This window comes from Parus major, chromosome 2 (assembly GCF_001522545.3).
Source record: "Parus major isolate Abel chromosome 2, Parus_major1.1, whole genome shotgun sequence".
NCBI lineage: Eukaryota > Metazoa > Chordata > Aves > Passeriformes > Paridae > Parus > Parus major.
Window position 1 is genome coordinate 33,010,354 of NC_031769.1, and position 27,940 is coordinate 33,038,293.

The 27,940-nt window shown below is 35.0% G+C and overlaps 1 protein-coding gene across 2 annotated transcripts in view; it reads right to left on the reverse strand.

Annotated features, from left to right (window-relative positions):
* Positions 1–27,940, reverse strand: part of SKAP2 (src kinase associated phosphoprotein 2) — a 119,586-nt gene that overhangs the window by 76,590 nt on the left and 15,056 nt on the right. For both annotated transcript variants that reach the window (XR_001519609.3, XM_015618765.3), the window contains exon 4: positions 19,944–20,048. Coding sequence is in view for 1 of the 2 variants with exons in the window: in XM_015618765.3 (XP_015474251.1) it covers positions 19,944–20,048 (105 nt within the window). In the remaining variant the exon portion in view is untranslated. The remainder of the gene's footprint in view (positions 1–19,943; positions 20,049–27,940) is intronic.

Consider the following 27,940-nt stretch of genomic DNA (forward strand, 5'->3'; position numbering starts at 1 on the left):
TTCTATAAATGGTATTCCAAGGCACATATTATCAAATTATTTTTCCCCAATATGGAATATTTTAATAGGCAGATGTTCAGTCACCTCCCAGTGAATATAATGGTAAAGATCAGGAGTACTGAATCCCATTTGCATTGTTATGGAACAAGGAGACATTCAGTGAAAATGAAAGGAAACAAATCTGGTACTGCTAAGTAGAAGAGAGAGAGACTTGAAAAAGCAATCTATCCATAGGACTTACTGTTTGAGAGCCAGTGTTGAGCAAAGTTGAAAAAAAAAATTATGGCTACATAGTAATAGTTAATAGGTGACAGAATAAAAAATGCTAAGGGATATAAATATTTTTGAAACAAAGCATAAGCAGTTCACTGGTGTGGCCTAGGAAGCAGAGTTACTTCTGGACGTTTCTCAGGACTGTTTACAGAACCTGAATTTCTGAAACTTTTGACAGGGATTACACCCAACTCCAAAAATTTTAGGGGATCAAAACTGAGTCATTTTCCCTGATCTGGTACCTCTCTGTGGAAAACTGACACTAGCTACAAGAGGAGCAGGAACAAATCCTAAATATTTATTCAGATAAAAGTTCACATGGAATTTCTAGCATAGCTCAACTTACACAAACTGCAATTAAAATACCACAAGAATAAACAAACCAGTCTCTCTTGGAGCTTGGTAGGCAGTGCTAGAAGAAAAACAAACATGAAACCTGCAGACCTAGGTTTTATGCGTGCTACTGAAACATTTTCCTTTAAGGCTGATACCAAGCAAAAAATGTGCGAAAAGTTAAAGGGAGCAAAATTAAAACAAAAATGTCTCTTGCTCAGAATTACGGTGCTTTCCTGTACATAGAAGTATAGAAGAAAAAAAAGGTAACAGTCCAAGCAACAAAGTTCAGGCTGAGTAAATTACTTATTAGAACCCAACTAATCCAGTGTCTGTCTTGAAATGCATATTTTAAGTATTTCAATATCAGAGAAAGACGAGTAATAGCAACTTACAAATTTTTAATAAAGTATCAGAAATGCCACTTCCCCATTTTAAAGGCAAAACCAGCCTTTCTGAGGGGCAAAATCTTCTGAAAATTTTGTAGCATTCCTGTACAACACCTCTTCAAGCTGAGAACTGCGTATGTAACAATTTGAACTTTGAAATACACTTTTCTTCCTACTTTGAAGTTTTTAAGATTAAATGACTGAGATTTTAAAAGTGTAAGTGCAATAGATTATTGACAAAATTACACTATACATTTTCAAGGAATATATTTTCTAAATAAATCTGTAATTCCCTGATACACATAGGTTTGACTTTTGCTGGTCTGACTGCCTACTCGATTAAAAATTCCCAGTATCCCTGTTAAACTGACTTACATGACTGGAGATTGGTAAGCCCAACAAAAAAAGATGGTCAGTTATTTTTGTTTTCCTATATGTAATGCATTACCTTAAAAACAAAAAAGGTTGCAATTATCCCCAAAACTTGACTTGCTGTTTGACCAAGTAATAACTGATTTTAGAAATACGCGTGTAAAAAAGCATGTCTTGGTATCAGTGAAATGCAAGAGTTCAATACATTAATATTTATAAAGCAGTGCATGAATGGATGTTAAATTAATTCTTTAAGTCAAAAAAAGACAGTACCCATTTGCATTTCAACAAGTGAAACTTTTCCATCCATTTGACACAGACAAGACTATAAAAGGTCTCAAATTTCTCCAATAAAAGTGGAAATTACATCTCAATATTTCGTCAGAGATTAAAAACAGAATTTTAGATGAATTATCTGATACAAAGATGGAAGTCAGGGTGCTGCTTCAAGATCTACAGAAGTAGAGCACTTTAAGACAATTAAATGATTTCCCTGCAGGCAATGTCTTTTCAATCCAAGCTAATGACATCATTTAAGGAGGATGGTCCATTTAACTGAAAGGATCTTTTACAAGGCAGACAGACAGAAGGCAATCCCGGAATGTTTTCAAGGACTTCCCATATTTCAGAATTATAATGGCAAAATGCCTACATCAGAATCTTAAACTCAAACATTAATCAACAAAATGAAAGACTAATTTTATAAGAAAAATGTAATAAAACTCATTTTAAGAAGTTTTCCCTTCATTATTTTTTCCCTTAAAGGAACCAATTCTCTCCTAATGGTAATTATGCTGCTTTGGAGTAATGATAATACTCAGGCAGCTCAGTTTTAGGCTGCTGTTTTTAAAGTGAAGCCAAATCACTTCACTCACTGAAGAGTAACTTTCATAAACTTTTCTACCAGTTTATACAAGCTATCTGTGATCTTTCAGATAGAAAGCATTGTACTGTTGCCTCCAGAATGTACTGTACTAGTTTTCATATAGTCTATATACCGGCCTTTAAATTGCACCACCCCCTTTTTCATTTAAAAAATAAATAAGATAAAAAACAAACCTTCAAATGAGCCAATAAGGGAAAACTCACAGCTTTTTAGTGTCTGTATCAGCAGTTTAATGAGCTTCTGTAACTCCTGAGGAGGGGGAAGTGGTGTTGGGGTCCTAAACCTAAATGATTTTTCTGATATTGAAAAATCAGAGCAAGATATGCTATTTTAAACAGTTAAAGAAACACCAACATTTTCATATTAAAATAATATTATTAAAACTAAGACATTATACAAAACTATAAACACCTCTTGTACTTCAGAAGGCAGCATCAGTTTAAACCCAACCAAAGAGTCTTTTTACCATTTACAATAACACTCAAAGCCATGGAAGTTGTATACACATTAGGATGACATTTCTTAATAAATGATGTGGTTCTGAGGACAGGGGGGGAAAAGTTTACCTCATGTCCCCTTAATATCCATTTCAAATTGTCAAAAACTTCAGAAAGCTGGAACGTGTGAGACATAACCAAGAGATCTTACCATGTAAGCAGGAGCTAGAAAACGTGGAACTAGTCCTGGCTCTTAACCAGACTCCTTTCGCAACCTTGGGCAAGTCACAGCTACTTTGCCTCCACTGTTCCTCTTCATAACAGAGAAACTGTATTCATTCACATCTTTTCTAGGAATGCTGTGAAATGTTGTTGGTTTCATTATGCTTGTCCTTTAAGAAAGTATTTACAGGGAAAAACATTTCATTTTTCAGGCCTGCTATGCCACTGATTTTCCCCTGCTGCACCCACACACTTTTTCCAAGTAATGTAAGCAGTTGGAGGGAGGAGGGGAGAGAGAAGGGGCAGAGGGAAGGTTCCAGCATTTGTAAGACTGGGATGCCACACATGCACTGATTCCTGCATTTCAGAAAACTACACACTTTCTTCTGTGACTGCTGTAGCATACCTTAAATTGACAGAAGAAAAATGAGGAGAACGCTATGAAAGAGTATCCTTATGGTAAACAGTAATGGACTCTGATTATATAAATGAAATGGCTTTCAAAAAACCACGTTTTTATTCTAATAATATTGCCACCTTCTTTGTTCCTTCTTAAATATAAAATCATGTCAAGTAAAAATGCTGTTTTATAACACATATTAATAGGTCATTCAAAATGGAGGGAGTTCCACCAACTCAAGTCAAAATTTCCTCAGTTTGGATATGCACTTTTTCAGCTCTGTCACTCAGAAAGCAAATGAGCAACTGTAAAATTCAAGTTAATTTTAGTTTAAGGACTTAACTTTTGACACTCTACATCTTTCCCCACACAAAGAACATGTGTATCCTGAAGTGGTGAACAAGTAGAACATCAAAAGAATGCTATTAAAGCCTGAATATAGTAATATGGAAATAATAATAAGAAAGTGGCATTGCACAAAGTAATACTGTTGTATTCCTATCCACCTGGGTGTTTTCTTAGTTGATAGTTCTATTTCTAGTAAAGGAAGAAGAGATTTCGGTGAACTTCAACAGCCACAAGAGATTTAATTCCACTTCCTGTAACACACCTTCTGTAAAATCTAGGTCCTCCACCAGCGTATTTGCACAGCTGTTTGCAAGCTTTTTCTCCCAGTTTTTGGTCTTATCCTGATTAGGTTTTCTGGAGCATGAAATTATTCAAATTCATACATACAGCAGAGGATTCTAAAACTGCCTTGATCCAATAAAATTAAGGTGATGTATGCAAAATACGTTACCTCATTTACTGGCACTTAGCCAGTTTTCACGGCCTTTTTATTCGGCTTCAATTTGTCTATAAACTGAACTCCCAAAAGCAGCCAATCAATCTATGATTACCAACAAAACTGTATCAAAATAAAAATCTAGTCATTATAAAGATTAATTTTTATATTGTTTCCCACAGAAGTGTTTGCATCTATAACATGCCAATGCACTCTCAGATCTCCTGGCATAAACCCGTAATCCTCTAAAAATAACATACTTTGACAAGAAATTCTCAAAAACACCTGACAAAATGGTACCAGAGAACGCCACAGAAGGACTCAGTGAGGCAAGTAATGGACAAGACTCCTGAATCAACTTTTCATGAATGATCTATACATTATGTGTCTTATATCACTACCAAAGCCCATTCTGTGCAAGATCAGAGGTATACTGAACAAATAAAATTACTAATTGCTGTTCTATTTGTTCTAATTTCATTAGCATCATTTTATTCAACAGTACATGTGTTAGCCTATAAAACATACTGACAAGGGAATTTACCTGTGGATATGTAAGGCAAATATAAGGATAACTTGGTTCAAAATCTTTACAAATCTCAGGTATATATATATTACTTAGAACAATCTTACAGATGAAGAAACTAACATGAAAAAGCCATAAGAGCTAGACAATTGACTCTCAGTCACAAAGAATTCATTAATAATTCCACAAGGACCATCAATGTAATTATCAAACCAAAAGGACAAATTATGGCCATATCTACACAACAGCAGGAACCAGAATAGGCAGTTATGTTGTAATCACACTTTTCCTTACTGTAATGTTACCTTTATACATATAATACAATACAATACAATAGCATTGTTCTGTTTTTGTTGTTAAAAGGCATGGGGAACTCTGACAACAACCTAAACCACTCCAGTTCCAAATGAAATGATGTTTTTCTCAGTTTTAAGGTGATTTTCATACATTCAGCTTGGTCAGTTTCATACACATGATTTTCAGGTTTTTAAACATTTTGACTCAACAGACCTGCTTTTTGTACAGTATTTTCACCTTCTTGGTTTCTATTTGGAAATTTTATTCATTAAAGGCTGTTTTTAATCCAAGAACTGAATCATCTCTAACTGCAAATAGGGTAAAAACATTTTCTACCTGACATTCCTAGTCACAGAACTTGGCAAAGGAAAAGTCAGTTAAAAAAGACTGACCTAGAGATTTAATAAAGGCTCAGACACTCAAGGCCCTTTCCAAAATACAGAAAGCAGCTATTTGATATCAACACTATGTTATGAATCGCTGCACCTCATTATCAATCCTTGAAAAGGAAAACAAACCTCCCTCAAAATGTCTGTTTCCGAAGGACAAAGGCAATTAACAGGGGCAGTTGAAAAAAAAAATCAATGACAGTGTATTAAAGTGACAGAATTTAAAGATGCCATATGCATTAGGTTATATTTCCTAAATTAAGGCTTAGAGGCAACAAGAAGTGTAAATTCCTCAGACCTGTTCAAAGTTGAATTTATCCCAGGTTGAAAACATCCTGGAAGCACAACAAAGCTGGATTAATTTCCCTTCTCAACATATACATTTGTAAAGGTAGAAACCCTTGTAAATTCCATCTTAAGAAAGGTAATAAAATGTTGCTAATATAAACGTGGTAGTGTCTCAGTTATGGCCTTAGTCTTCCCAAAAACAGACATAGCCATGCTGCCTTCAGCCTTCATAGTATTCACTATTCTGCACATCTTAAAACACTTCTTATTTTTACCCCTCTTGAGCTGTTAAAAAAACTGAGCCACAAAAATTAAATAAAACATACTTTATATGTATTATGGCTATATTCATACACAAGTCAGTCACCCAATATCTCAATGACTGTTAATGAAACTGAAAGCCTAATTAGCAAGATGGGGCAATAACCCCAGCGTTCTGGCCCACCTCCAGTATGAATAATTGCTTCTACCTATGCAAAATCCCCCCTGTCATTTCAATTAGGTAAAATATTCCTCACATCCTGCTCTTAAATCGCTGGGTATTGTTTACAGTGCCATAGTAAGAGCTGCTGTATTCTAACCTCGGTATGGTTGCATTTTGATCGTAATAATGTGGCAACTCCTACTTTTAGTTACTTCACTCAAAAACCTTATTTTGCAAAAGGCTGTCTGCTATCAGAAAAAGAACCAACCTAACTAAAAGAAAACCCCAACACTAATTTATTGGGCATCTATTAATGACAGAAGTATAAAATCTGTGCAGAACACATGGAACACGTTAACAGGTATTGAGGTACAAAAATAAGTCAGTCAGGCATAAACATCTCTGGCAATTCAGCAGCGTAACAAGCAGCCATCTTATCACACTATCACAACTTTGAATGTCTCAAACTAAGGCAAAGCTAACAGCTCTCACAAATGACTGAGAAATCCTACCAGTACATTGAAACACCCTTCTAAAAACTCATATATATATATACAAACGTCAAATTTAACAAGGAAGAAAATTAAGTCAGTCATCAACCAGCCCTTCCAGGGACTCCAAAACCACAGCTGTACCTATTCCTAGACTTTGCTTCCTGCTCAGCAGAGTGCACAACCTGAATACCTGTTCCCCAAAACAGCCACCAATTTGCCCCAATGCTTTCATTTTGCCTCATTCCATAATCTCCAAAATTCTCTTAAAACCCTAAAATTTTGATCACAATTCATTTTAAAATGCTCATCTGACAAAACAAGAATCCTAATTGAAAAAGGAATTTAGAAGTTCTGTAGGTTTAACTAATGTTGATTTAAAGAGAGACATTTGGGGCTTTTTATTACTTCACCATATCGTGGTGTTTTCTTGCTCTCCCCTTTTGGATCGGAACTGCCACTGAAATAGTTATTAATAAGTAAACTCCAGAATGCTTACATTAGCCCATGGTCTTTTTATTCTTCACTCCTCCTTTAAATTGCTCTATCCCTTAAAAGATACAGTTTTAATTGACTATAAAATCCACTTGGAAAGGTACTCACTGATTTGAGTTATGACAGTAAAATATATGTTTTACTTAGGAAAATATGCAAGCAGATATCTGCAGAATTCACATTAACACTAACTGTACTTACTATTTCATGAAACATTTCAGTAACCACATCAGTGATTTATTGTTATTTATTGTTATGGCAGCACGGAAACTTCAACAATAAAATAAAGACCATGAGTGAAAAGAGCTGTAAAACCATAAAAAAAAAGTTTGCTTTTTCCTTGTCCTGGCCTCCTAGGACTGTAAATCTTGGGCTTTCTTTTTCCTAAATTGTCTTCTTTCAAGGATCACCAGTGTTATAAATACCTTTGCCTTCTACTGACTAGACACATTTTCTCCTGTAGACTCACTTCCTGTGGGAAACATTACATCCAAAATCACATGCACACTATTAGAATTGCGATCACTGCCGCAATTCTGTTCATGTATAAAAAAACACTAAGAATAGAGCAGCTTTCAGTTTATGATTATCTTCAGTAAAAAGGAATATCACTCTTGCATAGGAAATAGCAATATACATATAAAAAATTATTTCAAAATGCAGTAGAAAATAATTTCCATTAAGTACACCTGCTGGGGAAAAAGCTGCACACACCAATGATTAAGCTTAAGTGTGCATCTGTCCTTTAAATATGCATAGCAGTAATAGCTTAAATGCAGTTCAAATCATGGCCAGTCTTGCTGCATATACAAATCTGCACTAGGCAGTGCTAAATTAAAAAGCACCTCTGATAAGTTTACAAAAGACAAAGAAAAAATTGGTTGTAAACTCCTCTGCATTGCAAAGATCTCTTTTGTCTGTCAATCAATAGAAAAGTATTATTCCACCATCACAAAAGGCAAACCTTTGGAGGCAGTATAGGTCTGTGTGTTGTGCAAATGTGCAGTTGCTAAGAAGCAAATATGCTTCTCCTCTAATCAAATAGCCCAGCTCAGCAATGCTGCTGGCTTGGGGCAAGAAGCAAATTCCACCAGCCACAAACTTAGAAACAGTCTTGAATTATTTGTTGCTGACCGCTGGCTGAACCCTGTCCTGATGAGCACCATCACCATTAGCCACTTCTCAGTGTATTCCATCAACCAATGGCAATAGCAGCATGCTACAGCTCAGGCTGCAAGGAATTGATCAAACAGGGTAATGAGACTATTTCTTCATGGAGGTTATTTTAAATGAATATAAATATTTTCTTTCTACATAATTTGCCACAAAAGGTCACTGAACTCCCTGCGATTCTAAAGAAAAATGCTGCGGTATCCCCTTTATATATTTGAGTTAGGATATAGCCAACAAACAATTCTGGGCATTTTTGATGATCGTGTAAATCTTAATGAGGTGGCATCCCAGACAATTGATTAGCAGCAACATTCTATCGTCACATTTACTTACGAACAAAAAGAAGATTTGATGCTATTTTAGAAAATCATGATATACCCATGCCCTTAAAATCTTGCATGAGAGAATATATTCTGTGCGACTAAAGACTTACATTTCTGCTATTAACAATGGATCATGCATATTTAGCTATGCTCGCCTTACTTTGATATTACAGCCCTTTCTATAGATTCTTTCAACTGAACTCATATGTTAAAAATACCCACTTTGTGTCTGAGTCAAGTTACTGATGAGACCTGCATTCAGACACCCTGTCTGTCAGAGCTGTTTTCTTTAAAAAGCTACTATAAAGACACCAAGAGATACTTGAAATTTCATTCAAAGCAACTGCTACAAAAATACTATCAAGGCCCTCCTTGTCCCACACAAGATTTTTAATCCTCATTTCCAGTACTGAACAATTTTCTCCAATGCTGGGAAAACATGTAAATATTGATTTAAATACCAGTCTAATAGCATTTTATTAACAAAGGCATTACACTATGATAGTACTAAGACTATGATAAAGTAATAGTGCTTATTATTTTCTGCTTTCAAGAATAATAATATAAAAACATTCAAATAGGCCAACTAAATACAATTGTTCGTGTTTGAGACTTTCCAATGTTATCTTGAATAACTTTAAGTAAATACTTTCAACACAAAAGAAAATTTGCATTTACGCCCAGGGATGAGTATAATTCATTCATCTGAGACACAGCATCTGAAAATGCAGGTTGAAACATAAATTTTAAAAAATATATAAAGGATTCAAATTAGTTCACTTCACCCTGATTAACAGGAGTTCACTTACATTATAATAGAACAGGCTTCAGATATTTTTTAAATTCACATACAATATTCAGAGCTTTTTTTTTTTTTTTAATGACAGAATAAAAACGTGTAATCTGAAATTCTGTTCCTCTTATGTGGTTGGGACCCTCGGCTCCTCAGGCTTTTTTCTCCTCTAACTGAATGTCTCTGAGCAGTATAGGAAATACTTCATTTTTTTTTAAAGAGACTAGTAAAAATATTAATAATAATTACAAAAATATTCTAGATCAACAGAATTTTCCTTCTACTTCTCACCCCTATTAAAATACTTTTCCAGAACATTCCTTTCGAACACTTTATCAATACCATCATTATATGCTGTATGGCAGTGAAGTACATTCTAAGGTTTGAATAGAATTCAGCAACTCAGACATGTTTATTCTATTAAAGCCACCATTTTTACATTTTTAAATCTTTATTTTTTTTTTAAGAAATGCTGACAGCAAAAAATAAAACTGTAGTCCTATGAGAAAAAAGAGATCTTTGTTGGCTATTCATTCAAAAACATAAAACTTGCTATAACTGTAAAACAGACACTACAAATTTTTACCGTTCATTCATAATGTCTTTTAAAAGTCAGCTTCCAAAAATAAAAAGGAAATATGTTGAAGATGTTTAAAAATCCGTACGAGGACATAACACTAGGACTATTCAAAACATACAAAATCCTGAAAAACTATTTTCAACATAGATGAAAGAAGCCAATGTGTACGTAAATCCTGTATTTTCCTCAAAGCAATACGCTGAGACTTAAACTCCATTTAAAAAAATAATAAATAAAAATAAAAAGTGGTCCCTTACAATACCAATAAAAAACAACATTCATTTGAGGAGGAGGATAAAAACAGCACCCACTCGCAAAAGACATTTCATCAACGGACTAACATTTGACAAAAATCAGTGGAAACAGCAAAGAAGCCAATACAACTTCCAGTGCCAAGGAGCCAGATGGCACTGCTGGAAAAATTATATCTACAGACTGGCAGCTTGATCCCATGATTATTGCCCAAGGGAGGAGGAAGAGGAAAACAAGAGGTATTTCAGTGTGGTGGAGTAAATCAATTATCACCAGCTCACTACAGCATTTTCACATTATTTTTATACCACATTCTAAATATCGCTCAAGTGAATGAGAGCACTGGAAGATTACAGAAAACAGAGGCAGAAAAAAAAGTGTGTCATGCATTAAAAAAAAGCAATATTTACTTAAATGTAGCTTTGTCAACTACATTACACAGTCCATATTTCCAAATTAAATTTGCAGATATATTGTCACTAACAAGTAAAAACAAAGTTTTTGTTTTGTGGTGTTACTTTTAACTTGAAATTCCAAAAATTATCTACAAAGATTACAGACAAAAAATACGACTACATTCTTTTGTGTATTTTCAATTCTTAGAATGCAGTTTTACATATACAAGTACCAAGTAACCATTTTTCTAAAATAATTCAAAAATCTTTGATCAAAAAACTTTGTGGTAGCCTCACCAATTATTTTTCTGATGAAATACAGTATTAAAGATAACTTCTGAAGAAGCCGTTAGAGAAAAATCAGTTCACTCCTACTAGAAGGAAAGCAGTTCTAGAAAACTAAAAGACAAGTTTTTCTCTCCCTATCTTCACAGGCATAATACTCAAATTACTAAACGCAAAATAGACAGAATTATAAGAATGTGTTAGAGTGTCCCTGTGAAAACAGGCAAGGTTAATATTGTTTTTAATTGGAAGTCAATAACAACACTTGCATTAACTTCTTTTCCAAGAAACTGTAATAATAAGGCCCATTTCCTGTACCCACCCTTGCAAAAGAACATATCCTATTACCTACCTAAAAGACTTGGACCACCTTCACTTCACTTACCTCCAACCCATTTTCATTTTTATTGCAGAGCCATGTACATAGTCTAAATACCCTTCTGCTCCCATTCATATCATTTCAATACTAATCCTTTTCCCTGAATTCCTCAATGTAAAGCAGTGATGCACAAGTGCAATTATGTGAAGGACATCATAAACTAATTTCACCTTTCAATGTGTATTGTGAGAATTTATACATCACCCATGTCCAAGCTGTGAATGCCCCATCCCTGGAATGTTCAAGGCCAGGTTGAATGGGGTTTTAAGAGCCTGGTCTAATGGAAGATGTCCCTGCTCCTGGCAGAGGAGTTAGAACTAGATGGTCCCTTTAAGGTCCCTTTCATCCTAAACCATTCTATGATTGATTCTATGACACAGAGAAATACAAAATTTAACTACTGAGTAACAAGCAGAAATTGTTTTATATGAAGAACAGGATATCCCTGAAAAAATATTATCAGGCTCTGATGTACTTTGCATTAAGGAACATATGTCCAGGTAGGCAGAACAAATATACAGAAGGACACTCATTTAGAGCAAAAGACGTCTTCCTCCATTATCTAGTGTAGGTTCATTCATAATTCCTTCCCCAAAAGAGCCCAAAACTCTTTCTGACTACCAGCAATAGAGAAGGTAAGACCAAGATATTCATGGCATATTACCAGTCATTATAGCGATAGCCGTGAATAGGCTGTGCCTAGGATTAAGAAATTGTAGAAGTAATTTTAGTTTGGAGAAAATATGGCATTCAGCAGTTTTAGTCTGCTACTCTAATCTTAAATCGTACTGTTGTACATTATGCAAGTAAACATCTATAAAAATTACTGAGGAAAGAAACTGCCTAGTGACAGATGTCCAAAGAAGTATGGTTCCTGCTGAAATCTTTTAAGCAGCGAACTTATCTGCAACATCTTCTTGAGAATGCCAATAATAAACTTGTCCAATCAGTGGATACCATAAAGATTTAATCTACTATGTGGGAGTTTTTTTGAAAAAACATTCAATAAGCCTTTTCATGACACAGATTTTGCTTTTCCACTCAAATTTAATCTCAAAATTCACAAATATTAATCCACTGCAAACTTGCTTTTATTTAAAAGGAAACAAACCCAAATTCACTAAAATTAATGCCTGGACTGCATGATGCCTGACAGAAAACAGGCCTGTTCTGTTCTTGCTTAAGATCTACAGATTCACTTTGCACCTCTACAGAAAGTACTAATCAATTAATACACAAAGCCAGGAACATGGGAAAACTCTTTTTCTGTTCATTAGGATTGATACACACTTCATGCATGCAATAAATTAGAGGCACGAATTCTTAATCACCAATTCAGAGAAGAAATGCCAAACTTAGCTTGTACTTACACTGCAAGGTTATACTTTTTTTTTCCCCCAGTAGGTTCCTTTCTCCAGGGACTTCTAAAGCCTCATCCTTGAGACAAAATATGAATTACCACATAGACCATTGTTTTAAATAGTTCTGATCTAATCTAAAAGAAAATGCTATGGTTCTGTAGAGCTTTTTCACAAGATGTTTGGGACTGCTATATAGCATATGTTGAAGGCAGACCCATTTTTCTGTCATACATGGTAGATCTCAGTAAGAAAAAGATGCCTCTTGCTTTGAATGCCAAGCAGCATCAATCTGGCAGACTTGCTGTCCTCTGGTACCCACCTCAAGTGCCACTGGAGTAGTGTGAAGCCATGCAATCATCTATGATTGATGCATCTTTCTGGCTCTAGGAAGAAAGAAGTAAGGAGCAGAATGAAAGCTGCCTTGTCACTACTGCTTGGCAGGAACAAAGAGGAATTACAGGGAAATCAGAAGGTAGAAATTAATTCAGTCGAGATAAAGCACCAATAAGGTCCTAAAATTATAATTAACTGCATCCAAAACCTACTTGAAAAGCTTATTGCATATCCAAGAAGCAGAAGGAAAACCTCTCCTCTTCCTTTTTATGTCAACTATTTGTGATGTATAAGAGCCAAACTAGAATAACATTAGGCCAACAAGCAATATAATGTAAATAGAAAAATCTATTCACTTCAACTTTCTGGGCCTTTTTTTAACCATCCTATTATTACATATCTTGAATAAAATTATGATCTAATATGAATAAGAAATGGGTTAAGCAGGTAATTATTTAGTTTTTATTGTTGAGACTGTCCTGTGTAGCAGTGGAGTAGCTGTTTTGTTATTGTTCAGTCACTGAAGCAACATAGATGAAATAAAATGAGCAACAAACCATGTCATCTCTCCCACGGGAGAAAGGTAAATGTTAAAAGAACACAGGGGTTTATTGTTTGATGGGAAGTTTTTCATCATGATAATTAGAAGTTCAAACATTTTAGTATCATCAATTTGTACACACTGTTAACCTACACAATGCCATTTTTAACTTTATTGTTGACTTTAATAGGGCCAAAAATTTCACTTAAAACTTCTGCTTCCTATCAGAAATTATTCCCTTATGTTCTGTACAAATGGTTTAAATCAAATTTAATTAGATTAGCTTCACATACTTCACACACACTTTTTTTTAAACATCTTGCTTCTCCATCTAAGTCATTGCTGCTATATGCACTGGTATGAATCCTACAAACAAACCAGCAAGCAACCCAGCAGTTCCGTTGTTTGCTCTTTTCACAAGGTTTCAAAAGCAGCTACATGTGGAAAGCTATAAAGATTCTATTCAGAATGCTCAAAATGTTGATTACAGAAAGAAAAAAATATACTATTGCCAGGTCTTTTATGGCCAAAAGATAATCAAATGTCAACAGATTGACAGAGTTCAGGGTATGTATTCTCCCCTAGCAAGCAGAGTGCAGCACTGTGACAAGCTGTCCAAGGGACAGTGCAATTGCTCCAGTAGAGATTTTTAGGAAAGATGAGACAGGTGCCAACCAAGAAATATCTCAGGTAGAATATGGGTGACACACTTATTTCACTCTTTAGGCCTCTCCTTTTCAACAAGCAGCTGATCTTCTTGACAGCTTTTGACAATTTCAACTAAGTTAGCACCCTCTTCTCATGTGTTAAAACACAAATTTGCATCTGGGAATTTACACTCATATGGTTGGTCCCACATGTACCAATATCCTTAAAAAACAGAACCTTAAAAAAAAAAAAAGCTTCATATTTTAAGTTCCTCTTCAATATGTTTTACTTTTCACTGGGTCCCATAAGCTTGTAAGACTGTTTTCTGGATGAGATCTAAACTGCCCATAAGTGACTCAGCCTAAATTTGTAGTGATTCATCCTCCCTCTGACAACCTCAGCACAACACATCAGGAATTTTAGACTTCAATCCTCCTGCTTCAGACTGTGCCACTAATTAAATTTTTTTATTATTTTGAAAGCAACATTTCTGATCATCATATTACCTTCTCAGCAAGAAACACAGAATCATAATCCTCTTCAAAATTCTGACAAGAACTATCATCCCCTCAAAATAACATGCCAAAGTCCAGTTTTCATCCATTTTTCATATGATGGGCTACTGCCCTCCTGACAGTGCCTAGTAAGAGCATAAAGCAGAAGCCACCTTTTCTCACTGAAGATTAGCTGTCCAAGTAAACCTAGATCTTACTTCCCTTCAATATGATCTTTTTTATTCCATCTTGAATATTAAAAGAGATATAAGGAATAATAAAGTGCCTGGTTTTCTGCCTTCAATGAGATCTAGCTATGAGAAAAACAAGACAAATAAAGAAGTTCCTCATTCCTTTGAATGACTGTCATGCACTTAAGTTTGTACCTCTCTCTCCAACACTGAAAGTTAATAACTAATCTCCTACAATAACTCAGGTAAACTTCCAGTGCTGTCATCCCTAAGACAAGCAAACATCCTCTCCATATACAGGATTATGTTACTAAAAAGTGGTATACCAAGACAAGACTGGAGGAATAAGAAGGGCAAATGAGAAAGTTTAGAAATTCCTAGTTGTATTTTCCATTCTCCAACCTTTGATCTCTTAGTTGCTAGCAGTGCTTAACCAGTTCTGTGAAGAACACCTTTTGCTTTAATATAGTGCCTCAAAAATAAACTCAGTAGGAATGTATTTGCAGAAAGTGGGGAAACGCTTGTGTGTATGGACAAAGATAAAATCTTACACTGAACTTTACCCACCTTCTTCAGTGACAGTATTCAAACAACTAGGCCTAACAAACAGGAAAAATAAGGGGGAAAAATGCTTAATCAGTATTGGTATTTGAGATATAACATGTAAAAAGAAACAGCATGCAAAATTCAGTCACACAATTTTTCATTCTCACTTGATCAATCAAACTGCAAAATGTGATGCTCATATTAAGTAAATACTATAGATCATGTAAAATAGTTGACTCCAGCCTGCAAAGACTCGTATAGAACTTTTCCAAAGCAACTAGATGAAAACAAAGCACTGAATCCTGTTGCTTCATCCAAACATTATAGCAAGTAAATCACATTGCAGGAGCAATAAATTTTTCTCATTTTCAAGACTGCACTTTGGTGACAAACAGTTAAAACACAACACTTTCATTTATTCTTTTTCCTCAAAGTTCTCCAACTGCCCAGTTTTGCTTGCTCCAGCCCTACCTTCCTCCACTTCAGCTATGGGGAAATTTAATAAGAGATTCTCAGATTGTTTAAAAATTTTCTACTTAAAAGCATATTTTACTCATAAGGTATAGCCAAATAAGATAACCTGAAGAGCACATAAGTCCCCAGACACAGTTTTAGTATTTCTTTCATCCTTACCTTCACAAGGCAATGTTTCTAGACCTTCCATACAAATGGTGATGATCTAAATTATTTCATCACACCATTCACTGTGATCTTTTAGATCCAGTAATTGTTCAGTTACATACTCCCTGCAGAGCCAAAGTGACGTGTCTCCTTCAGAGGCCCACTTACAAAGTCAGAACGTTTGGTCCTCTAATACTAGTGTCATTTCTTACTATAGAATCAATTTACCACAGCATAAACCAAAAAAAAAAAAAAAAAAAAAAAAAACTTTATATTACAAAAAAAGATTACCATGCTATTAAACAGGAAAGTTTAAGCCTGCTATTGAACCAGTACTTAATACCTAGGAAATTTCAAAATTAAATGAAAAATAGTAACTCTTTTCCCATTCACTTCTCAACCAAAAGTAAGTTTGTTTCCAATTTGAAAGAAAACCTTGGAATTTCAATTTTAAAGTATTTTGGTATGCTTTGGTTTTTAACTAATCAAGACATATGTATTTCCCACAACATACATTCTTCAATACGCAGATGGAAGGAGAGTAAGAAATTACAAGACATAACATTGTTATACAATGTACTATACAAAAACCTGTCATTTAAGTTGCAAGAAACCTAGTCATCAATAAGTGAAAAAATACCTCGCTCAAAAATCAATTATGTTGAGTCTTTTGTATAGAGAAGTAGTACACCTTTCAGGCAACTGGTATTAATGAGCAGACATGGCTATAGAATCTCCATCTGTTTTTCTGACAAAGCTGTGACTACTCCAGTCTCTCATTGAAATTCCATTAATCTGGTGCACCAAGGACCAATGCGAAAATCAAAACTCCATCTAACCCTTTATCAGCTCACAATAACCTACAAGTGAACTCTGCCTGTTAGCATACAGCAAGTTATGATTTTGCTATCAATCAGGCTGTTAGCCAATAAAAAAAAAAAAAAAATCAAGTTAAGACCAGAGTCCCTGGCTGTGCTGTTTTGTTTGGTCTGTCTTGTTTTTCAGTTTTTTATTCTATTTGGGGGTTTTGTTGTGTTTTATCCCTCTTCCAATTTCTGTAGGGTGTCTGGACATTTAAGCCCATGCATCATTCTCTTTCATTGTGATTTAATTGCTGCCAGCAATCGAGTCAAAGCATCACTGAAGTGTGCTTGAATTTCATTAGATGATATAACTTATGCTACTTTCCTACAGTACCTAATAAACCATAAAGAAACCAAAACACATATGGCTTGAGGGAATAACTGGAAAATTAGGTGGCCATTTGGGAACAGAGTGAACTTTTGAACCAGAGGAACAGAGAAAAAGAAATATTAAAAGGAAAGACAGACTTAGAATGCACACAGAGACGTGGGGGTTTGACCTTTTCAGTACCTAGAAAATTACATTAGCATTATGAAAAATACATATCATGTTTAGAGTTTATAATCCATCAAAGTTTAGATACTTTGTTAGTGCCTACCATAAGGTAAAAGTCAAAAGGACAACATAACAATCAGATTTGACAAAAGGCCTTTAGGTGACCTGTGCTAATTTAGTTATCCCATACTTATTGTTAAATGGATTATCTCTCTTGTAATTAATACACCATTAGACAAAGGTCACACAAAAACTCCAGGATTTTACAATGACTGTAACGTACACATAATATACTAATTCTTTATCTGTTACCAAGCGTGTGCCTTCACAAATTATGTTTTGACAGTAATGCCGCAAAGTCAAATTGCAACACTTTCGCAAGTCATACAAACCTTGCAGCCTAAGTCAAGTATATAAAGAGAAATGCCTTGGGGCTTTTTAGCAGAAAATATATGTAGAAGGTTTTACATAAAAATAGAAATGGACTCAAACATAAATAAACCACCTCAATTTGGTTACCTACCGATAGGGCCCTCCATTAACACTGAGAGCCTTGATCCTACACAAATCAGGTTTTAGATCTGTACAGAGCCCTGCTGAACTGAACTGGTAATTATGCAAGATCAAACATCTACCTTATAGACCCAGTTTCTTGAGCAGGATTTAAATATTGAACATTAACAGACTGCTAAAAATCTAAAATACAGTATTGAGCTTCAACAAACCTATTTATGCCTATTCGAACTGAAACAAATGGCACCTCTGGGGATCAATCCACCTCTTATAAGATTTTCCCAACATACATTTTCATACACAGGCTAGGTGGCTAGACTGTAATGATGGATTATATATGTTAAAATCAAAACAGTCTTAGAATGACACATTAGACATTTGAAGAGAAAAAAAGGAACACTGTTTACTCCAATAAATTAAGTATTTACAGATCAGAATTTACCACCGTCTCTCAAATTTGCTTTGTGCTACACTCCTACTACATAAAGAGGATTTATCGTAAAATATAAAATATAAATTAGTCAAGTTATTGTTGAGCAGTTATTATACCTACTCTTGTAACTTCCAAAGCAGGCTAAAAATTAATCACCCATCTGTAAAAACTCATACGGTATTTCACATATTCTTGCATCAGCATTCTCCAAGCACTCATTATTTAGGTTATGAGCATTTTCACTTTTCTCTTGATTAACTATTTTGAAACAATTCTATAATCATATCTTCTATTAAATAGTCATATAATTTTGTCACATACCCTTTATGCAATCAGGACCATGTTATTAAGTTATAATTAGAAATAATGATAAGATTATGTTGGTAAGCAAAAATAAATACACAGAAAGTTGCATTCATCTGTAGTTTTGAAAATTAGCTTGGGTTTTCTAAAAGCCATACTCAATTTGACTGATAATTACATTTCAACCAGAGAGCAAAAAGGCCTGGTTTTACTTTTTTTAGTAGAAGGTCATACTGCCAACATGCAATAAGCTCAATATTTAAAAAAAAAAAAAAAAAAAAAAGGTGTGATTATTATTGTTCTACATTTTACAGAGTTCTGGACATAAAAAAAATGCATTATTCTGAATCAGTGGTTAGAAGGTTTATCACTTATGCATGTACTTGACTTATCCCTGTTCTGCAATAGACATAATTTTATACCTCATAAAAGCAATTTATGTTTCCAAAGGGAATAATCTGGATAATATAAAATGTGGAGTGCTACATTGCAGGAAGCATATTTTCATTCAGCAATTGTATTTCGAGATGGAGCTGCACAGTTTGATCATCATATCATGTCAGAAAACATCATTCACTAGTAAGTCTATCTAACTTACAGTGCCACAAATTAATATACATTGTTAATTTATTTGTACAATTTACTACCATATATTATCTATAGAGGGTGTTTATATTATGTATACAATAAGCTAATCTCAAAAATATGGACACTATGCTAAAGCAAGCTTGTTAACTGTTGAAATATTCAATTGTTCATGTCTTCAGAACCATCACATTTAGCATTAAACTTAATGAATACAAAATAAAACAACATGGAAAACAGCTCTATGAGGCGTAGACTTTTTTTAAATGCAAATACAAACTTAAAATTTATATAAAAAAACATTGTACAAAAGACTGTCTTAATGGAAGGAAACACTGTAAGAATAATTAATTTAATATTTTATGAACCTATTCTGCATGGAGTTTACAGAAAAATATCAATCACATAAACTGTTTCATTATTTATTAGATAAATAATACAGTAAGCCATTAAGTAGCACAATAAAATTAAGCAAGAATCTGATAATGTTGAATTAACAAACAATTTGTTACTACAAATATTCACACTGGTTTAGCCACTGATCTATCTTTAAAAACGTATGTATCTACAGAAGATGCTTCGTTATCAAAAAACGTGAGTTGAGAAACACCGTGTAAATTTGAGACAGCTTCACTATGCTCTAGGACCACTAGAGAGAGCTCTTCAGTTCCTTTAAAGGTTCTTGTAAAGGTAAGGAAAGTGTCTAGCTGAGCTGCTTATCTGTTTGTCTGTTTTCCAACACTAACATTCACATCCCAAGGATCCGATTACATCAGTTCATAGCAAACTGGCAAATCTAATACTTTCTGAGGTAAACAGTGTCACATACCATCAGAAGGTGCTTCATCCTCTTTATCATATCGGTCAGATGCTATTGAGACGCTATCAGGAGGCGAAGAAAGAGAGTTCTCAGACTCTTCTTCATCTTCCAGCTCTGTAAAAGTCAATACACATTGCTAGTTAAATAGTCTATTGCACAAATACACAGAATAAAAGTATTTTCGATAGCAAGGAGGACATTAATTCCTATCTGGAACGGAAAAAATCCTAATTCTCACGGACACTTGCAGGCTCCAGCGCAGCTGCGAGCGATGCCGTTCTAGGGCTACCTTCTGACCCGATGCGTAAATGCTGCTGGAGCAGTTTCCCTAAACGCTGACATATAATGAACCTGCTCCCAGCACTGCACAGCTGCAGCTTCTCGTGAGGGGGGAAAGGAACACCAAGCAAAGAGACATGAAAGAGAAAACACTGGCAGAAGGAAAAAAGGAGAGTACTAGGCTCCAAAGTTCTGCCTGTCCTAGTACAGGATGAAGCTGCAGCAACTTCCCTCCCAGGAAATGCCAAACTACCGTTGGCACCAAGACCTCTGCTCACTTTTACTTTTCCTCACTAGAATTAGGCACTGCCTTGCAAAACTGTGTGCATATTCCTCCCATGAAACTAGAAGTGGAATTGCTGTCTGGCAGCACCTGGTATGAACCTGTGGCTTAATGCAGCATTCTGTTAATGAATTTCTTGCCCAACTGAGAGCTCTGCTACAACAGATACAAAATCTACATTATCAGTTAATCCGATGCACTCTGGTCACTGTCATGCATAAGCGCAAAGGTCTGGGAAAGACACAGTGAAATTGATATTAGTTGAGGCTTTCACCTAACTAGGCAAAATTTAACTTCTTCCTGAAACTCACGATATTTTCTCAGATATGTTTAACACATCTAGGCAAAGAAGAGGGGGAAAAGTAACAAACTACATTGCTCCTAAAAAAACAAAATAAAATCTTGGTGAAGGAGAAAAAACTAAATATGACAAAAATCATCAGACCAGAATCATAAAGTTGATGCTTCAATAGATTAAATGGCCCTCAAAATTCTTGAAAATCATGTAACAGTTGTTCAAGCATTGCCTTTTGGTATATACAAACACAAAAAGCTTTCCAGAGCCATCCAAATACCCTTTTCTATTTATGTGTTCCCTTTTGAATCAGAAAACTAATTTCTAAGAATCCAAAATAAACCCATGTATAGTGAAAATACTCTTCTTTACAGACACAGACATTGCATTCATCAGTAGAACTGCCTAACCACAGCTGAGTTTCACTTCCTCTCATTTAATAATGGAAATACATAAAAAATTTAGAGACTATGTCCAGAAACATCATGGCTGTTTGTAAAGAACAGAAAGTTTTCCATATAATTGAAACAACAAAGCCTGATATTTGCTTTGCTGGAGTTCTTATACATTCAAAAGTTGTCAAACACTAGATAGGCTTTCCTTTCATTAATTTAGTATGCTTTTTTTGGGAAAGCTTCCTCCAAAGCTCCCAGCCATTTAACAACTGCTGTGAATCTGAACCTGACTCCAACCTATTTTTGACACAATCCTCTCTTGGTAGCATGCCAGTCATCGTGTTAATCTGATCAAAATATTTGCACTTCATCACACCTGTCAAACCAATCAAAAGTAAATTATTTCTCTCTAGAATTCATCTCTCCCTCCAAACAGAAAAATACAGAGTAGATAGCACATGAACAGAAAATATTATGCCCTATTTATAACCAGCATAATCATCTTTCACACTTTGATTCCAGAGACCAGTTGCCTGTCTCTCTTTGCCTATATGTATCTTTATTAGGTGATACACTCCATAAAAAAAGACCAAACATGATATTCACAACCAATGGCAAAATTGTTCCACTGTTTCCCTGTCCTAAACTTTTGCTAGTACTCGAATGCATAGAATATATGTGTATATGTAAGCCCTAGCTGTCAATCAAAAATGCCCACTTATCAGCTATGCATAAGCATATTATCATTTAACCTTCATGAAAGTATAAATTTAAAATATAAGACTACATTTCTAGAAGCAAATTCCACAAACACCACACTCCAGCACATGTAATTCATGGGCTGAATGGCAAATCTTAGTATATTTGAATGAATAAGACCTGTGGGTGACAAGTATGTGAGTACACATGTAGAAAGAACAACTCCAGAGGATTTTGTCCCACTCAGCAACACATAATCTCTTATGTAAGTTTGCATAGCAGTACAGTTACCTCGCTCTTCCATGAAGTCACCATACTACCATTTTCCAATTACACTTAGGGTTTCAAATCCAGTAAACATTTGTGTTTTACTTTCATATAAAAGCCAGATGACCTAGGAACAGGGGACTTTTTAATACACACATACATTTAGGGAATACCATATACCTATCTCAGATTGTGCTGGCTTGGCTTGGGATAGAGTTATTTTTTTTTTACAGTAGCTAGTATCAGACTATGTTTTGTATTTGTGCTAAAAACAGTGTTGATAAAACAGGCATGTTTTAGTTACTGCTGAAAAGTGCTTACAAAGTGAAAACCTTTTCTTCTTCTCATACTGCTGCACCAGTGAGTGGGCTGGGGTGTACAAGAAGTTGTGAGGAGACACAGCCAGGACAGCTGACCCCAACTGACCAAGAGGATACTCCACACTATATGATGCCACACTCAGCATATAAAGCTGAAGGAACTAGGAGATGTTTAAAGTGATGATATTTGTCTTTCTAAGTCACTGGTACTTGTGATGAAATTCTGCTTTCCTGGAAATGGCTGAACACCTGCCTACCCAAGTGATGAATTAATTCCTTGTTATGTCTTTCTTCCGTGTACAGCCTTTGCTTTACCTATTATACCAACTTCATCTCAACCCATGAGTTTTCTCACTATTACACTTCTGATTATCTCCTCTATCCCAGCGAGGGCAAATGCGTAAAGGACTATATGGGCTTTAGTTGCCATCTGGCATGAAAATAATGACATGGTTATATACTGTATTTGAAACAGCAAAAACCATAGCAACACTGAACATAGATTCATAATAAAACAAGTTTATGTTTCATGTCTAGAATATTTAAATTGAGAATGCTCTTAAAACAAAAAAACAAAAATATAAAAATATAAAAGTGTTTAGAGTATTATGAAGACACAAATTATACTCTCAGTGTTTTACTTTTGTCAAAGCATTCTCTAGATGTTAAATCCTAAAGAAGGCTTGAAGAATTCCATGATAAAAAGTCCACACTGAGAAAGACACTCAGAACCAATATATAAATCCTATGTCATACAATACCACATTTAGGTACCCATACTTTACAGGAAAAATGTAAATGGAGAATAAGCAGCAGACTCTGGAGAGAGGTACAAGCAACCTGCACTCATGCAGGACTAGATTAAACAAAAAAATCCTCAATTTTTCATTTTAGAGTACAGAAAAATAGTAGCAAGTAAATAATAGTTTTCATCAATTTATGTTATATACTGAAAAATGTAATTCTTAAATAATTTAATTTGTACAGAAGAACTGCAGGCATTTCAATAGGAAAGCTGACCCACTGTGCTCTGGAGTTTTAACAGGCAATGTTTCATACCATGTTTATGTACAGGCATAAAAGACGGACTACTTTATGATATCAACCTTGGGGTTTTTGCCTCCTAGTTCTGTCAGGGTTAAAAAATATCTTAGGACTGTATGCTGTTAATATATAAAGATATTGCTCCTGAGAGCTCACAAAGAGGCTTCCCGTTAATCCCATGCCATCTCTTACATTCCCACTCAAAGTAATCATTGCCCTTTCTCCACTTTACATGCTCCTCCATCAATGTCTTGCGCTGAAGTTTATACTCCACCTGTGGAGTAAGAGCAGTCAGAATTGCGTTTGAAGCTCCTTGTGTTACTCCTTGTACAGTCAGAGGAGTCAGTGTTGAGCAGCACAAACCACTATCCTCTTCAGGTGCCAAGTATCTAAAAATACACTCAAAAAGCATCAATAAATTAAAGCAAAGCATTCAACTTGCACTTATGCAATAGAAAACCGAACTACAAAGCAACAATGGACATCAGGTAAATGTATTCAATACAATTTGCAGGCATAATTGAAAGCATTGCTGCCTAATCAAACATCTAAAAGCAAAGCATGCTCAAACAAAATGTCTGTAGACTCATTAGTTGGCAGTCATTCCATTACAATCACACATAATGTCAGTGGTGCCTTGAACTCATGCCAATGACAACAGCATAAATTTTGCATCTCATTTCTATGGTCATAAAATTAATGACCAGATTAAAAATACTTCTTTGCAGAAGTTATTGCCTAAAGAAATGACATGAATGTGTCCCTGTTATGCAGCCACAAGTATAATTATGGAGTTGATGCTCATTAATATAGTTTCTTGCTTCCCCAGAATAACATGATTTATCTGGAAGTTGGGGAAAAAATATATTAATTAAAGGTAGATATTTAACAGTCACAATAACAGAAATATGTACATGAACTGACCCTGTTCCCCAGTTTCTACAACTTAAACTAATCTCCTACAGGTTTGATAGCAGAATCAATATTTTATGATGTCTGTAAAAAAAAAAAAAATAAACATACAATGTCATTCCTTATTAAATGCTACCTTTTCCATTACGGCTTATTTATTGATTCAGGAAATAATGCATACCAAAGGGTAAGTTTACCACATTAAGAATGGAGCATAAAACAAACTCTCTTCATTCTAATAAAGGCTGTACTTCAGTTCTTACCCCTTGTTCTGAAGGCTTCCAACAAATTTAGTTGGTACAAGCTCAATATAATGAATAGAAGCATATCACATTGTAAGAATCCAGCTTTTAAAAAATCCAGACTTTTTCTCTCCCAAGAATTCATTTTCTTCTGCAGCATTGAGATTATAATAATGAATTCCTAAGCATTAAAGATACTGCTTCTACCACTTACTCTAAAAAAAACAAGCAAGAGGTTTCAGCCAATGTCTCTGAAAGAGACTTGCTCACGTCCTCAGATAACTAAGCACTTTCAATTTATTTCTAAAAATGTCTAGACAGAATGATGCATTAAAACTGCTCAAGTATAAGAGAAATAAAACAACTCAGGAAAATAAAAAGACGCGTAGGTCAAACCACCCTGCTTCTTGCTATTTCAGAAGGTCCCACATCACAGCAGGTTGAAACCAGTTCCTCCTGTCCAATCTCTGCTGCACTAAGAACCCACAAAACAAAGGACTGGATGAAGCCATCAAGCAGACCAAGCAAGGTTCTCACTACACAGTTTTTCATAAAAACAAGTAGACAAAGCTGCTTTCAGGCAGGAAGGGGTTTACTTTAGCCCCTTGATAGGGGCATCCTGTATTTTTAAGATGCTACTGACCCAATCCACCAGTCACCCTGCAAGAATGGATTCTTCGGACAATAAAATTTCAGTGCATGCTTTGCCATGCAGTCTGCTCCAACACACTCATTCCTGAAGGGCCTTCTAGGGTCCCCTATTAACATGATGATTTTTAATGGCTTGTTTTGTAAAGGTCAAGTAGAAACTCTTTAGCAGCTACTTCTTAAAACAATAAATTTGCAACAACATTAAGTTTGCAAGCAAATATGCTTTGAGCAAGAAAAGCAACTGCAACTTTTGCTTGCTGAGTTGCCTCTCATTCTTATGATGCATATCAGAACAAAACCATTTAATGCTGCACTGGTGGATGTATCTCATGTTACTTGAAATTGCCCTTGGCGTGGACACTTCACAGATGACAGCTGTGTGTAGCTGAAAGGGACAACACAGTGACTTGCCTACAGTGAAACCTCCCAGACTTCTAGGATAGAGTGGTATTTGGCACACTTTTAATGCATTTGATGGTCTCTCCAGAAATACATCATGATCATCCACAAAGAACTGGGTAACAACTAAGCCACATCTTTCCCATTTATGGTTAAATACTAATAATGTATTTATGCTCTTGACTACAAAGTTCAAGTGTGTTAAAATATAGAACTCGCATGCACATGCAGCTCTGGTGACCACAAGATACTGACCCCCTTTCTCAAGTCCAAAGAGACTTCTTTGGAAAGTACTTGCTGCCATTTCCTGAAAAAGAGTGTACAGAGGGGGGAAAAAAATAAAAAGGAAACATGACCTCTGTACAAAAACAGAAAAGAAAAAAAAAATACAAAATACAAATCCTTTGCACATAGTGCTACTCTAACAGCTATACTATTTCCTGGAAGCATAGGTCTCAGGCTCCAGAAACACTCTGCTCTGCCAGAATCAGCACCAGAAGCATCTGAGTCATCTAAAGTTTTCCTACAGGTGCTCCCAATAATTACATAGTGAATAACACCAATGCACTAGAGACAAAGATTTACCCTCTATTATGTTACAGTGAAATAAAAATAAAACTGGACCATCATCAGTTTTTATCAGAATGAAAAATGCTGGTTAGAAAATGTCATGTCATATTTTTCTGCATTATTTAATGCTACAGATTGGATACAAGGTGCAATGAGTGTTTTATGGGGAACTGGTTCTGCAAATTCCCATAGTATGACTTGATTTGGCTAGTACTCTTGGTGTCTAACTTTCAACACTGAGCCAAAATATTTTGTGAAAAGTGATTACAAATATATATTTTACTAAAATAAATGCATAGAGCAGATGGAAAATAAACCTCAAACACAAATACAGTTTCTAGAGCCTAGGGTGCTTCTGCCAACTTTAGCACTATTTTTAGCATAAACTGAAAACAAGGTTCTTTTTACTAAACATTTTGGCAGTCACAGTATTGATTCAATTAATCTCAAAACAGAGAAATGGCCAAAAACTTTATTGAGTCAGAATTTTTGACAAAGTTCAGGCTTTTATATCCTTAGTGGAATAATAGTCCTATTAAAAAAAATTAATCCAATTTGTAAGCAAATTATCTTTGCTTTCAAGTTTCTTCCCAATTCTAAGATCTAGAACAGAATGTGACTACAGCTTTTTAGTTTTGCTTAAACTGCTTAGATAAACAGTCAATTTCAAATTAAAAGAAAAAAAGATAGCAGTGTCTCAGACAAAGACATTTCTACAGAGCTCTTCAATTTAAGAATAAAACAGATACAATAAATGTCTAATAACTAAAAGAAAAAAAATGGATGAAAGACCAGTGGATTAGACATAAATATAACTATATATTTTTTGTCATAAGAACAACATGGACTTTCTTTATCCATAAATTAACAACACACTTAACTGCAGAAATGTTAAATCAGGTGACACATCACATACAAGAATTAAATATTTTCCAATACAATTAATTTTGTGTCTTTCACTTGCACATGTACCCACTTCTCCTGAAATGTTTCATTTTTTTTTCAGTCTATACAGACACAAAAGATGCTTTTGTCAGCATATTTACTGACCTGACAGACAACATCAGAAGACTTCTTTCTAGGAGGATTCAAGAAAGTCCTCAAATTCATCAATCTGATTGCAAAGAAATATGTATGCACTTTCTGAGAGAGATGTACATGAGTGATTTTAGTTTAAAGGAGCCTGGTTCTACTTGCACACATGCTCTTCAATTATTTTTTCATCATTACTCTTTCAAACTTCCTTGCTTTATCCCTATGGATAGGCAGGATTCTGTATGCTATTGGTCAAAGCCCATAAAATAAGAGTTTACAAATAGCTTAGCTATTTGACCAGCTTGTCACTATGTGCAAAGTCAGTGGGATTTCAAAAATACTCAGTGATGAAAGAGAGTGGAGTGGAAAGTATGCCCACACCACATCCTTCTGGAACAACTCACAAGCTGAAGAAGCCGCTGTTTAAGAGAGCGGAGTCAAGTATCACTATGTCCTACAGGAAATACATGAATTTTGAAATTGTTAGTCCACTTCTTCCAGCCTCCAAAAATACTTCTGGATGCTTCTGAAAGGATGACAGGTCACAACTAGCAAGATTCTTGAAAACAGCTGATGTAGTATAACTACTACATCATGATAACATACCATGACAGT